This window comes from Polyodon spathula, chromosome 4 (genome assembly GCF_017654505.1).
Source record: "Polyodon spathula isolate WHYD16114869_AA chromosome 4, ASM1765450v1, whole genome shotgun sequence".
NCBI classification, from domain to species: domain Eukaryota; kingdom Metazoa; phylum Chordata; class Actinopteri; order Acipenseriformes; family Polyodontidae; genus Polyodon; species Polyodon spathula.
In genome coordinates, this window is record NC_054537.1 from 7,600,571 (window position 1) to 7,612,757 (window position 12,187).

At 39.6% G+C, this 12,187-nt stretch overlaps 1 protein-coding gene across 5 annotated transcripts in view; it reads left to right on the top strand.

Moving 5' to 3' along the window:
• LOC121314110 (MAGUK p55 subfamily member 7-like) overlaps window positions 1-12,187 on the top strand; it is a 147,647-nt gene that overhangs the window by 40,600 nt on the left and 94,860 nt on the right. For all 5 annotated transcript variants that reach the window (XM_041247025.1, XM_041247021.1, XM_041247022.1 and 2 more), the window contains exon 3: window positions 4,568-4,737. In XM_041247025.1, coding sequence (XP_041102959.1) covers window positions 4,701-4,737 — 37 coding nt within the window. In that variant the 5' untranslated portion in view covers window positions 4,568-4,700. The remainder of the gene's footprint in view (window positions 1-4,567; window positions 4,738-12,187) is intronic.

Consider the following 12,187-nt stretch of genomic DNA (forward strand, 5'->3'; position numbering starts at 1 on the left):
GTTGAAAAATGACTAAATACATAAATTATATGAATAATATGTAAAAGGGGTTAGAGTTCTTCTGAAGAGATGTCATTATTACCATGCCTAATGTTTGCCTTATGTCTTATTAGGATTCAGTGGAATTTGAGCCCTGTTGCTTTTATTAATGCATTTTTGGGAGCAGAACACCCGATTTCAAGATTGTGATTTTCACTCCTTTTCTAGAGGTGATTACCAGCTAAGTTTTTCAAACACACCTACAATAGACAAAAGACTAAACCATTTTTTCTGTTATAGGAAAACATATTATACCTGAACATAGCTGAAAAGCATGTGAAGTACCTTGTATACCCATTAGATGGCGACAGTACAACAGGAGGCTAATAGGTTACTAAGGGCCTGGTGGAAATTCAAAAATACCTTGCATTACTTTCAAGTTTTCCACATGGCAGATGTCTCTGTTATATACAGAAGCAAGGTACAACTGGAATAATGGTATTTAGAAAGATGCCTTTTTAATAATAAAAAAAAGGCCAGTTGTTACAGGTCAGTTGGGTATTGCAAACGTCTCGGGTGCTCTTGATACTGCTGTTAGGGTCCTCTCTTTATGGAAAGATGTATTGGACTTCAATTTTTGAATATTTGGTAATCCCTCTGAGGATGCAATGTAACAGCTGGTATTTCTGCATTGCGGCAAATCAATTCCAAACCACATTCTGTCATATCTGCCATTCACTTGGTGCGCTAAAAGTATGTCTGTCTTTGTATTTAGGTGTAGGTACACACATTTTAATTTCAGAAGAACTGAAGCAGAATACAAGTAATTGAGCCTGTCAGATGATAAAAGCTGGCTGTTTTTGAAAGCAGGTTTCTGCAGCAATGCTTTGTCCCTGGCATGTTTTCTCCCTGAGTCAAGCACAAGTTATTGAGACATGCTCCTGTCTTTTAATTTCTTTGAGTTACCGCTAGGAGCGTCTTTGGCTTGTATTCAACCACAGTCTGCTTGAGAAAGTGTTGTCTTGGATAGTCATAAACTTTGCTAGCTGCTTCTCTATTACTGTTACTGTCATTTTTACTTTTGCTGCTGTTACTATTACAATTCTTTTTTTCTGTGAATTGTCAAGTAAAGGTTTCTGTAAACCCCATTTGTTAAAATGCATTGCTTCTAATTTTGAGTTTCTTAATATTGCTAGAAAAAAGCTTTTGGGATGTAATTTAAGCAACAACAAATAGGCGTTTTGTTAGATTCTGTGTATACAGTTCTGTCACTAGAATGTGTGTTTGCAGTTTCACAGTGCACTTACTTTTGAATCGGTTGTTCCTTGTGTGATGGTCAGCTTCTGCCCCATCTATGTACTTCTCCTCCAGAGTTGTAGCAGAGGTTAGGCAGGCTTGTGATGTGTATCTGTGCTAGTGCTCAAATCCACCCATGATGACCTTGTGAACTGCAGCCTGGTTCCCTAACCGTAAGTCAGCTACTGTAATTGCACTCCCTGTGGAGCATTCGGGCCTGAAAGGGAATATAGCGTGGAGTGTTGCCAGATGAGGTCATTGAAATTGACTTGGTTTGGTGCAAAGTCAAATACAGGCTAACTGAAACATCATCTGTAGGGAAAATTACATGTGGAACACATTTGCAAGTACCTGTTAATCTCATACATACATACACACACTGGAGAGGACTGGAGAGGAGGGCTGTAGTAGAAAATTATTGACCCGAGGGAAGCTGAGGGCACTGCACCCTGGAGATAACAAGTCTGCCTGAGGGGCATTTCATTTTTCACTATGGCTCAGTCTACAGTACGTATTTAATATAGGAATCGGTCAAGAAAATAAGTGAGGCAAGGTTGGATAGTAAATAAAACTATATATTTTGTTTAAATATAGCCGATACAGCATAAACAAATACATAAATAAATAACAGGAAATGTATTCTGTATGACTGTACAGGTTGTCAGTGATATCTGTTGACGTTCTATTGCTCTTCTAGAGCCAGAAGGACTTCTGCTTTTAAAGCACTGCCTTGTATTGCTGCTTGAGCAGTGCTGTAACAATGAGAAAGATGCTTATAACTTCACCTGACAGCCAGTAAGTTTACTACTCTATTTAATGAGGATTAATAGATCTGCTATAATATTTGGTTAGTGCAACAAAGTACAGTACACATTCCTGTGGATATTGAAAATAATGTGCGTGCTATTCAAAGATAATTGATTGCTGATAATCACAAACTAACCACGTTCCAGCCACAGTACAAGTAGACCACAATGCAGTAATAGAAAATTAAATGTTGCTTGTGAAAAACCTGATGAGCATTATTTGGTTGAACAATCTTAACCACTACGAAGAATGCATATCAACAGCGATGGGTATTTGATTGACTTGTCTTTGCATATGTCAGACTTGTATTCCTGCACACCATGCTGGAGAATCGCTTACCCTTTGTTTAAAACTATGACAAAATCATTCTTTCAGAATCTGGTGAGAAATCCAGGCGCCATACTTGTCACTCATGCAGTACGGTAGAAAGGTTCACATGATACAGTATGGTAGAAAGGGACACGATACAGTACAGTAGAAAGGCACACATGATGCAGTACAGTCGAAAGGTACACATGATACAGTACAGTAGAAAGTTCTTTCCTCAAGGCTGACCTTTCGACTACTACAGTCTAGATAGCACAGCCATAGCTTTAAGACTCCAATGTTGTTTTCAAGGTAACGTCTCAGCATGTTAGCCAACAGGGTCTGTTCAATTGGATCAAATTCCTGGCACGGAGACCATTTCAAATTTCTGTTCCAGGGGGATGAAACTCAAACCTCAGGTCGTGCACATGAGTCCCATTTCTGTCTGTATAAGATATGAAACACCTCAGTTATGAGTTCTGTTTAGTGATATTGAAGGTTGCCAATACTGTATTTGGATGTGTCCCTGTTTTCGACCAGTTGAATAGACCATGTCTTTTGTGTCATGTGAGAGATACCTTTGACAGCTGGATACTTTTGTAATGGTGGCTACATTTTCCTTGAAGGATTTCCTTGGAGATGTTCTTGGAGCGTTTCACAGGCTGTGAAGGATCGTTTTTCTTGGAAGTGTAGGTACTGTACAGCACACTTGATGGATAGGATAGTCTTGGAAGAGCTGTTGCCTCTGACAGGCGGATGCTTTCTCGTGATGGAAGGTGTGCTGAAGAGCTGCAGGAGAAGCAGTGTTTGGAAGTGACTGACGAGAAGGAATAGCTGCTGCAACAGAGAGAGTGCCTGCTGCAAGTGATAACATCTGTGTGCACATGTGCTACAGCAAAGAAGAGCCACTCAAGTTGTGGTTTGGTGTTCGATTCATACTGCAGGCTGTAAAAAATCCTCCTTACTGGACACCGGTGGGGTGGGGTTATATTAAAAATAGGTTCCACCCTGCTTTAAGGGGTACGTCTTATTTGGCTTTTAGTCCTTTTTCAGTTTTATAGATTTAAACTTCTTCATGAAAAAATATTCTAGGTTTGCTTGTAAATGATTAGATAAAGAATATTAAGTTTACTTGACCTTTTATCAGTTACATCCCTCCAGTTAAAACTTGACTTTGATAATAAGGACATCTCTTTACGATCGATATGAATCATTTTTAATGTTTTTGATGTGGAACAAAGCCAGCTTTTATTTTTACTTCCTTTCTAAACATGCCGATGATGGCTTGAGTAAATTAAATGCATTGTTAATGTTATAGGATTTGTGTAACCTAAAAACAGTGTGGGCTCCCTCAAGAGGGGGAAATGCTGGGAAGTTAAAATAGATACAGCAGTAAATAATGGTAGCATGATTTGTGACATGATGCTGGTTTTTTAAGCCATTAATAAGGAAATGGGGAAGAAAGAGTTTTTATTTTAATTCAGTTTTTAATAAAGCCTAGGGAGACAACGCAATTAAAGTATTTGTTAAAATCAAGGAATTCTCTTGGCTCCAGATGCTGTGTTTCTATATGCTGTGCTGTAGTGAAATATGTGATAGTAAAGTCATATGTAAGGGATTTCTGTGAGTCACAGAAGGTGTGGTGTGCTGTGCCTCGCCTGCCTGACTGAAGTGCAGTCCTCACCCAGCCTCACAATACAGTAGCACCGCCTGCAGGGGCTGGCTTTCATGCAGAGGTGAGAGGCCAGGCTGCTCAGGCACTGGAATCCTGGGCCATTCCTGCACCCTACTGCTTTTTCCTAAATACAGAATTTCTCCTTTTCTTCTTGTTTTGTCTTCAAGAATTTCTGAATCCAAGAAAAATCATAAAACTTGGTACAGCAAGATATGCACATTTATAGGATTTTCTGGCCCTCATTTAGATTAGAAGAGGTTTTTTGTTTTTGTAGAGATAAATATCTTGAGGAAGCAGAGTATATAGTGTTTAATGGTAAGCTGGTTTGCAGTGGTTTTATTAGCTTGGTTTGAAAAGACGTTTCTTCTTTGCAATAAAGGCCAGAGCTGTTTGAACACACAGTCTTCTTTTGACACCCAGGATGAAGAAGAGCTCTGACATTGACAGAATGCTGCAGCTCTTGTTCTGTATTTTTGTTACATGATGTTTTTACTCTTTTTCTAGGGGGCTGCTGCAAATGGCCTAAATCTTCGCTGAGACAACTTGGCGAAGAGTGGTTGAACAGAAATTGAATACTGCTTTCTGGCTATTGAGTGTTACTCTGGCAGTCCTGTGTGATATTCCGCAGGCAGGAATCATGCCAGCGTTATCAACTGGACCTGGAAATGACACAGGTACTGTAAACTCTGTCAGCCTCATGTCTTTCTACAGAGGGTAGGGTACTGCTGGAAGCCATTAAAACTGCCTCTGTCTGCACTGAAGGAGAGTCCAGGCCCTGTTTTCACCACAGGTTTTCTCCCCTGCTTTGCTCCTTGTTCGTGTGCCTTTGAGAACCAAACTTCGTACAGTATATGTTATGGGCTTTTTCTTTCATGATTTCTAAGTATCTCCTAACTAAATGAATCAATCCTTCATCCATACATTCAGTAAAGCAGACTACAACATTTGAGTTGAAACATTTTAATAAGAAGAGTTTGATTAAGGTTCAAATCTGCAACACAAGACAATATAATTGGTTGACTGTTTGTGATGGGATGTATTAGTTCATACTGCATTGTGTTTTTTTTAGTTAATAGTACCGGTATCTGTCAAACCTTAAGATGACTAATGCATTCAGACAGGCAGCATCCATTCCAGTTTATGTCTGCCTAAGGCATCTGTCTAACAGTAAAGCGTGAAGATGATATAATGACATTTTAAATGGCAGATTAAAGTACTGAACAAAACAATTTTCCTGTGTAGCAAAATCTGTTTTTGTGGTCATCTTGAACAAAGTCCTGTTCAATTACATTCTTTAGTGTTTAACCAGGATGAGAACCCATTGAGTTCTGCATTTAATATCCAAGGGGCCCAGGAATCAGGATTCAGGTTTAACTGTTCTTAATACTATGTGCTCATGAACCCTCCCACACACCCCAGGAATTATTGGATGGGCGGTGAAAGTTCACGTCTCCCCCAGAAACACACATACTGTAGCTATCATTGAAACCAAATAGATGTCAGGGAGACGGAAGTCATCACTTGAGAGAAATTTTCTTGTCATCTCGACACAACGTTTTTTTTTGATGCTCTCAACTAGCTGGTGTAAGATGTAGCAGTTAAACAGTAAGGAAATGTAATAATGAAGCATGGACATATCTGGATTTTGTTGTTCTGCATATGAACATCTTCCCTGTCTTCGTTCAGTGTTCCCTTTCAAACTATTATAAAACAGACCTAATATTCCTTGAAATGTATTATATTTTTTAGTTCTGAGGAGTTCCGGGAATGATCGAAGCAGTAATGATACCATGTGCTGTATATCCATTCAGTCCTGTTAGGATGTCTAATCTCAGAACATGTACTTGTAAATGCCTGCCTTTTTATTCGTTTTACTGACTGTAATTCTTGCCCCTGTAGTCATCAAACTACATTTCACATTTTCTACAGGTGACTATAGTATGTGTGAACATGATGCAAGACTTTTATTAAACACCCAACAGGTTTGAACTGCTACAGAATTTAGTGCTCCAGTGTTTTTGTTTTTTTTGTTAAATAAATGCATCCATAACTTTAAACACACATTTGTGAAATACTAGAAAGAAGCTTGTTACAAACTTTTCAACATAAGTTACTGTTTACATTTCTGATCTATGTGCTGTGTTGGTGTCCCCCATTAAAACTTATAAAGTAATTGTATATGTTTTCACCTGAAGAGTCTATTCTGGGTTTTATAATTTTGAATAATTATTAAAAGTGCATGTGAGCATTTAGAAGGTTAAATCATCTATATGAAACAGTATGAACTGTATTTAAATAAAAATAAAAAGAACTTAGTTAAAACAAAGGTTGATGGGAGATTTCAGTATGTCTTGGCAACTCATTACAAGGGCCATGTTGGACAACTCCCAGACTCGTTAATGTGCAAGATTAAATAAATGTAGGTAAACCTGAAATTAACTACTACTTACGCTGGAAGGATGAACCAGACCATGTTTGAAATGAACAATGCCTACCATTTATTATTTCTAAAGACCCACATCACATTCTTCATTAAGTGGTATTATTTAGATACAATACGTGCCACTAGCATTAACAGAGATAGGCAATTGAGTGCCCTTAGGTGCTACACTCATGGTCCAGGTGACCTGGAGCTTTTGGGAGCTTCTCTGTCTGTGTATGCCACTAAAGCTTGTATTTATACTTCAGTAGGCCCAGAGACTACATGACTTCAGTTTGTTTCTGTTATCTTACTATTTATAATATAAATTAGTTACTCAGCTGTTACTCCATTCAACTGCAACCAACCACAAACTACTTTATTTTACAAGGTTTCTGTGGTTAATTGTTTACCATATTTTTATTGTTCCCCATACATTCCTTCCCATGCAATTGTTTTAAGCTTACAGCAAAGTGGAGTTACCTTATCAACTCTGCGTATGCCAGTCTCTCCGCCAGCAAACTGGATTGACATTACCAGCACATGTTCTTTCATATGATTACCAATGCATTTTACAAAGCGTGTATTAGAATCGGCAGACACCATGTCGGTTATAAGGGTTAACAAAGACTCTGTACGAGCGTAATCTGGTTCAGGGTACAAGATCTCAGTTCACTCAGGTTTATTAAATCCTGAGATGCAGAGCTGTTCATTAAGGGCACTGTCACCCTTCGTTCACTTGCAAGTGATTCGAATTGAAACATTTTCAGGTCTGCTTCGGTTCATTTCGCACCAGAATAATTCAAACTTTTCTTTTAAAGTTCATTCCAATTTCTTTGTTTGTTCACCTGCAGCTTCATCCAGACTCCAGTTCTGTTGGTTTCGCATTGCACTTTCCAAACACACTCTGCTCTGTTGCTGATTGCGAGTGCAGGAGTTCTCTCTGGAAAAGCTTTTTCCATCATGCCCAACATGGAGAATACTTGACATGCTGCATTTGTGCTGATGTTGTGTTCTTTTGGTTTTTTGGTGCTCACAACATCAAATCATTGCAGAAATATAGCATGCCGAAGAGCGTTTGGGAAAACACTGTTCTTTTGGAGGAAATGTCAGATAATCATGACTATGAAATATATTTGTACATTCTCAACTGCAATTTAGCTGTGCAAATGCAACAGTGACTAATGTCAGTACAGACAGTACCGTTTTGTCTTGACACAATGTTTTCCCTGCGAGTGTATGTGGCACAATTCTAATAAAGCCAGATGCAATGCATGTGCTAAATCAGTATTCAGTTGTCATTTCATGTTTTTTTTTTTGCCTTGTGACAGGTTTGCTGTTATGCTTAAAGAACGCGTATGGTGTAATAGTAAATCTCAAACTCTGGTATTCGCGTGATGTCATTGAATAGCGCCGGCTAAGCCATTTAATAAATTGGCCCCATAGTATTTTGTTTTTGTGATGTGCTGTTGTCTACGTGCCACATTATGGTATTCTTGTCTGGTGTTTGTGTGTGTTTTTTGACAAGCCCTGCATTGCGTATATGTGAGACAAGGGGAGACACTTTCCTTGGTGTTTGCCAAAGTATTACATCACTTTGGCGCGGTTTGTTCCCATGTGAACTGGAATATGTTTGGTTTCTTATTGCAAAGCGCTGAAACGGACCAAAGTGGTAAACGTACAAAGTCCACTTCCAAGGGAACCGAGACGACCATTTCAAGTGATCTTGGTTAGATGCGCATCCTGGTGCGATTACGTGGTTCTCTCCAAGAGAACCGAACCACACTTAAATCTGCATCAAAGTGTCAAACGAAACAAGTGTGAAGAGGTCATAATACTACCCCTGCTACTACTAGAACAAAGGCTTCTGCTAATCAGTCAGTCTTGTCATATGAAAATTATGTTTTACAAAGTGCATGTCACTTAATATATGTTCCTTCATATTAATGACTTCAGTGGTTGACTTCTGGCACAAAAACTTACCCTGTCAAGACCCAGTTTGTACAAACTGTTACATATACTATAAATTTCATTTTAACTGTACATGAAAGTACTTAAACATTAGTTTTTGACAAAAGGAGGAATAAATTCTTTAGAAAAACCTGCAGAAGCAATTTCGACTTGGTACTAAATTATTAGTATATTTTCAGCCGTCATTTTCAATGTAACTCGAGATTAAAGAAATGCCAGGAGATGAAGTCGGTTTGAAACCCCATATCGAAAATGTTGAAAAGATTTTAGGAACATGTTGTTTTCAGCATGAAGTCCAGCTGTTTGTGGACCAGCGGAATGAATTTAAGTGGTGGCTCATGTATAGATGGTGTTAGGGTGTCTCCCCTCCACGTTTTTTATATATATACACACACACACACACACACACTGATTCACAAAAGAAACGCAACACTTGGGTATCATGGTTTTAATCAAATATTTTTAATAATGATGATAATAATAATACATTTTTATATACACCTTTCATAGTGGACCACCATCATAAAGCGCTTTATGAAATGACACTATCAAACAAAATCACAGAAAATGTGAACAAAAATACAGATCAAAGAATCATACGTTTTTAGTATGAAACGTGACACTCAAAGTTAAAACATTATAAAATTAGTATCGGGCATGAGCATTATCACAATCCTGGCAGTGCTGATGCACAGACCTGCTCAGCCTCTTAGATAGACTGCTGTGGGATGTTCTGCCACTCTTCCTCTGCAGCTGCAGCCAGCTGGTGAAGGTTGGCTAGTTGCGGTAGTCTCCTGTGGATGGTACTGGTGATTTGCGTCCCACAGATGTTCTATTGGACTCAGTTGAGGAGAAAAAGCTGGCCATGGCAAGACCTGGACATTGTTTTCTTGAAGTCGTGCAATTGTAATCCTAGCACTGTGTAGTCTTGCATTGTCCTGCTGGAAAATCAGTACGTCTGGATTGGCTTGCAGGAACGGAAAAACTGTTCCCTCAAGGACTTCGTCAATGTATCGTTGAGCAGTAAGGTTGCTCTCAATCGGCCCAAAGGCATTCTTGTGTTAAAGGAGATTCCTCCCCACATCACCACACTTCCACCGACCCACTGGTTGGCTTGAACAACGCAACAGTCAGCATAACGCTCACCATGACGTCTCCACACACGTTGTCTTCCGTCAGGTCTGTCGAGGGCAAACCGGCATTCATCGGTGAATAAAACACTCCCACTCCCTCTGCTGCCACCTCGGATGTTCTGTAGCCCACAGAAGATGCCGATTTCCTCTGTCAGCTGTCAACATGTTACCCCTGAAATCATTTTCATGCAGGTGGCAAGCTACAGTCATTCTGATGATGCGCGGGTTACTACTTCCTAAAATTACTCTTGCTGTAGCCACGGCAGTCTGAAAACGATTACGCAGATAGATCGGTCGGATGTGACCCTCTGCCTTCCAGGACCTGACCTGTCCCTCACAGAGCCGGTTTCCTGGTTTCTCTAAACTAGTCTGCTGATTGTTGAAGCAGAACATCTAATTTCTGGGCAACTTCTCTCAACTGTATGTGCTCAATTAGCCATTGATGTAAAACTTAGACTGTTGTGTTTTCATTGTGCATCTGTGTGTGTGTGTGTGTGTGTGTATATATATATATATATATATATATATATATATATATATATATATATATATATATATATATATATATATATATATATATATACACACACACACACACACACAGTGCCTTGCAAAAGTATTCAGACCCCTGACCAATTCTCTCATATTACTGAATTACAAATGGTACATTGAAATTTCATTCTGTTCGATATTTTATTTTAAAACACTGAAACTCAAAATCAATTATTGTAAGGTGACATTGGTTTTATGTTGGGAAATATTTTTAAGAAAAATAAAAAACTGAAATATCTTGCTTGCATAAGTATTCAACCCCCACACATTAATATTTGGTAGAGCCACCTTTCGCTGCAATAACAGCTTTAAGTCTTTTGGGGTAAGTATGTACCAGCTTTGCACACAGTGTCGGAGTGATTTTGGCCCATTCTTCTTGGCAGATTTGCTCCAGGTTGTTCAGGTTGGTTGGACAACGCTTGTGGACCGCAATTTTCAAATAGTGCCACAGATTCTCAATGGGATTGAGATCAGGACTTTGACTGGGCCACTGTAGGACATTCACCTTTTTGTTCTTGAGCCACTCCAATGTTGCTTTGGACCTTTGCTTGGGATCATTGTCCTGCTGAAAGGTGAATTTCCTCCCAAGCTTCAGTTTTTTAGCAGACTGAAGCAGATTCTCTTGCAGTATTTTCCTGTATTTTGCTCCATCCATTCTTCCTTCAGTTGTAACAAGATGCCCAGTCCCTGCTGATGAGAAGCATCCCCACAGCATGATGCTGCCACCACCATACTTCACTGTAGGGATGGTGTGTCTTGAGGCATGGGCAGTGTTAGGTTTACGCCACACATAGCGCTTTGAGTTTTGGCCAAAAAGCTCTATCTTGGTCTCATCTGACCACAAAACCTTTTCCCACATCGCAGCTGGGTCACTCTCATGCTTTCTGGCAAACTGCAGACGTGCTTTCAGATGGTACTTTTTGAGTAACGGCTTCTTTCTTGCCACCCTCCCATACAGGCGTGTTATGCAGAGTCCTTGATATGGTTGACTGGTGCACCATTACTCCACGCCCAACCACTGAACTCTGTAGCTCCTTCAAAGTGATTGTTGGCCTCTCTGTGGCTTCTCTCACAAGTCTCCTTCTTGTTTGAGTGCTGAGTTTTGAGGGACGTCCTTTTCTTGGCAGTGCCTGGGTGGTGTGATCCAGCTTCCACTTCCTGATTATTGATCCAACTGTGCTCACTGGGATATCCAAACACTTGGATATTATTTTGTACCCTTTCCCTAATCTATGCATTTGTATTACTTTATCTATAACTTCTGTAGAATGCTCTTTGGTCTTCATTTTTCTTCAGATTCACAGCCTTACCAATGATCCTTCAAAAGTGGTGTTTTTATCCAGAAAATATGACAGCAACTTTAATGGTTCACAGGTGGAGGCCAAAGGTAAGGTAATTGTGTCCTCGTTAGGGCAATTTCTTTCATCGGTGCAAACTGGGAGCTTCCACAGCACAGGGGTTGAATACTTATGCAAGCAAGATATTTCAGTTTTTTACTTTTCTTAAAAATATTTCCCAACATAAAACCAATGTCACCTTACTGAAGTAACTTAAAAAAATAGATGGTGAGTAAGTAGATTCAAGAAAATGCAGAGAGTCCTTTTCTTCAATCAGTTGCCAGGTTTATTGAAATATGCAGGGAGTCTGGTCCCAGGTACAGGACAAACAATACTCAACATTACAGTGTTTGCATGACATTAAATACCCTTCTGTATAGATGGTCCACCTCCCCTTTCTCTGACATTAACCAGTTGTCAAGGTAATTGTGGCAAAGTGGCTAGTGGAGGGGAACAGGTAAAACGGTGATGCGATGCAGGAGTGACAGGCAGACAACAGTTTCCAGTGAAAAGGTGCTTTTATTTATAATCCAGGTCTGGTGACCGTTAAATAATAAATCCCCGGCTATACACAACAATGTGTAAAGCACGGGGATAGCAATAACACAGACACAGTCCCGAACAAAACGAACACACGGTCACCAGTCCTGGGTGAGTGCAGACGTGCTTGTGGTGGGTGAAGACACTGTATTTCGTGACGGTTCCGTGCAGT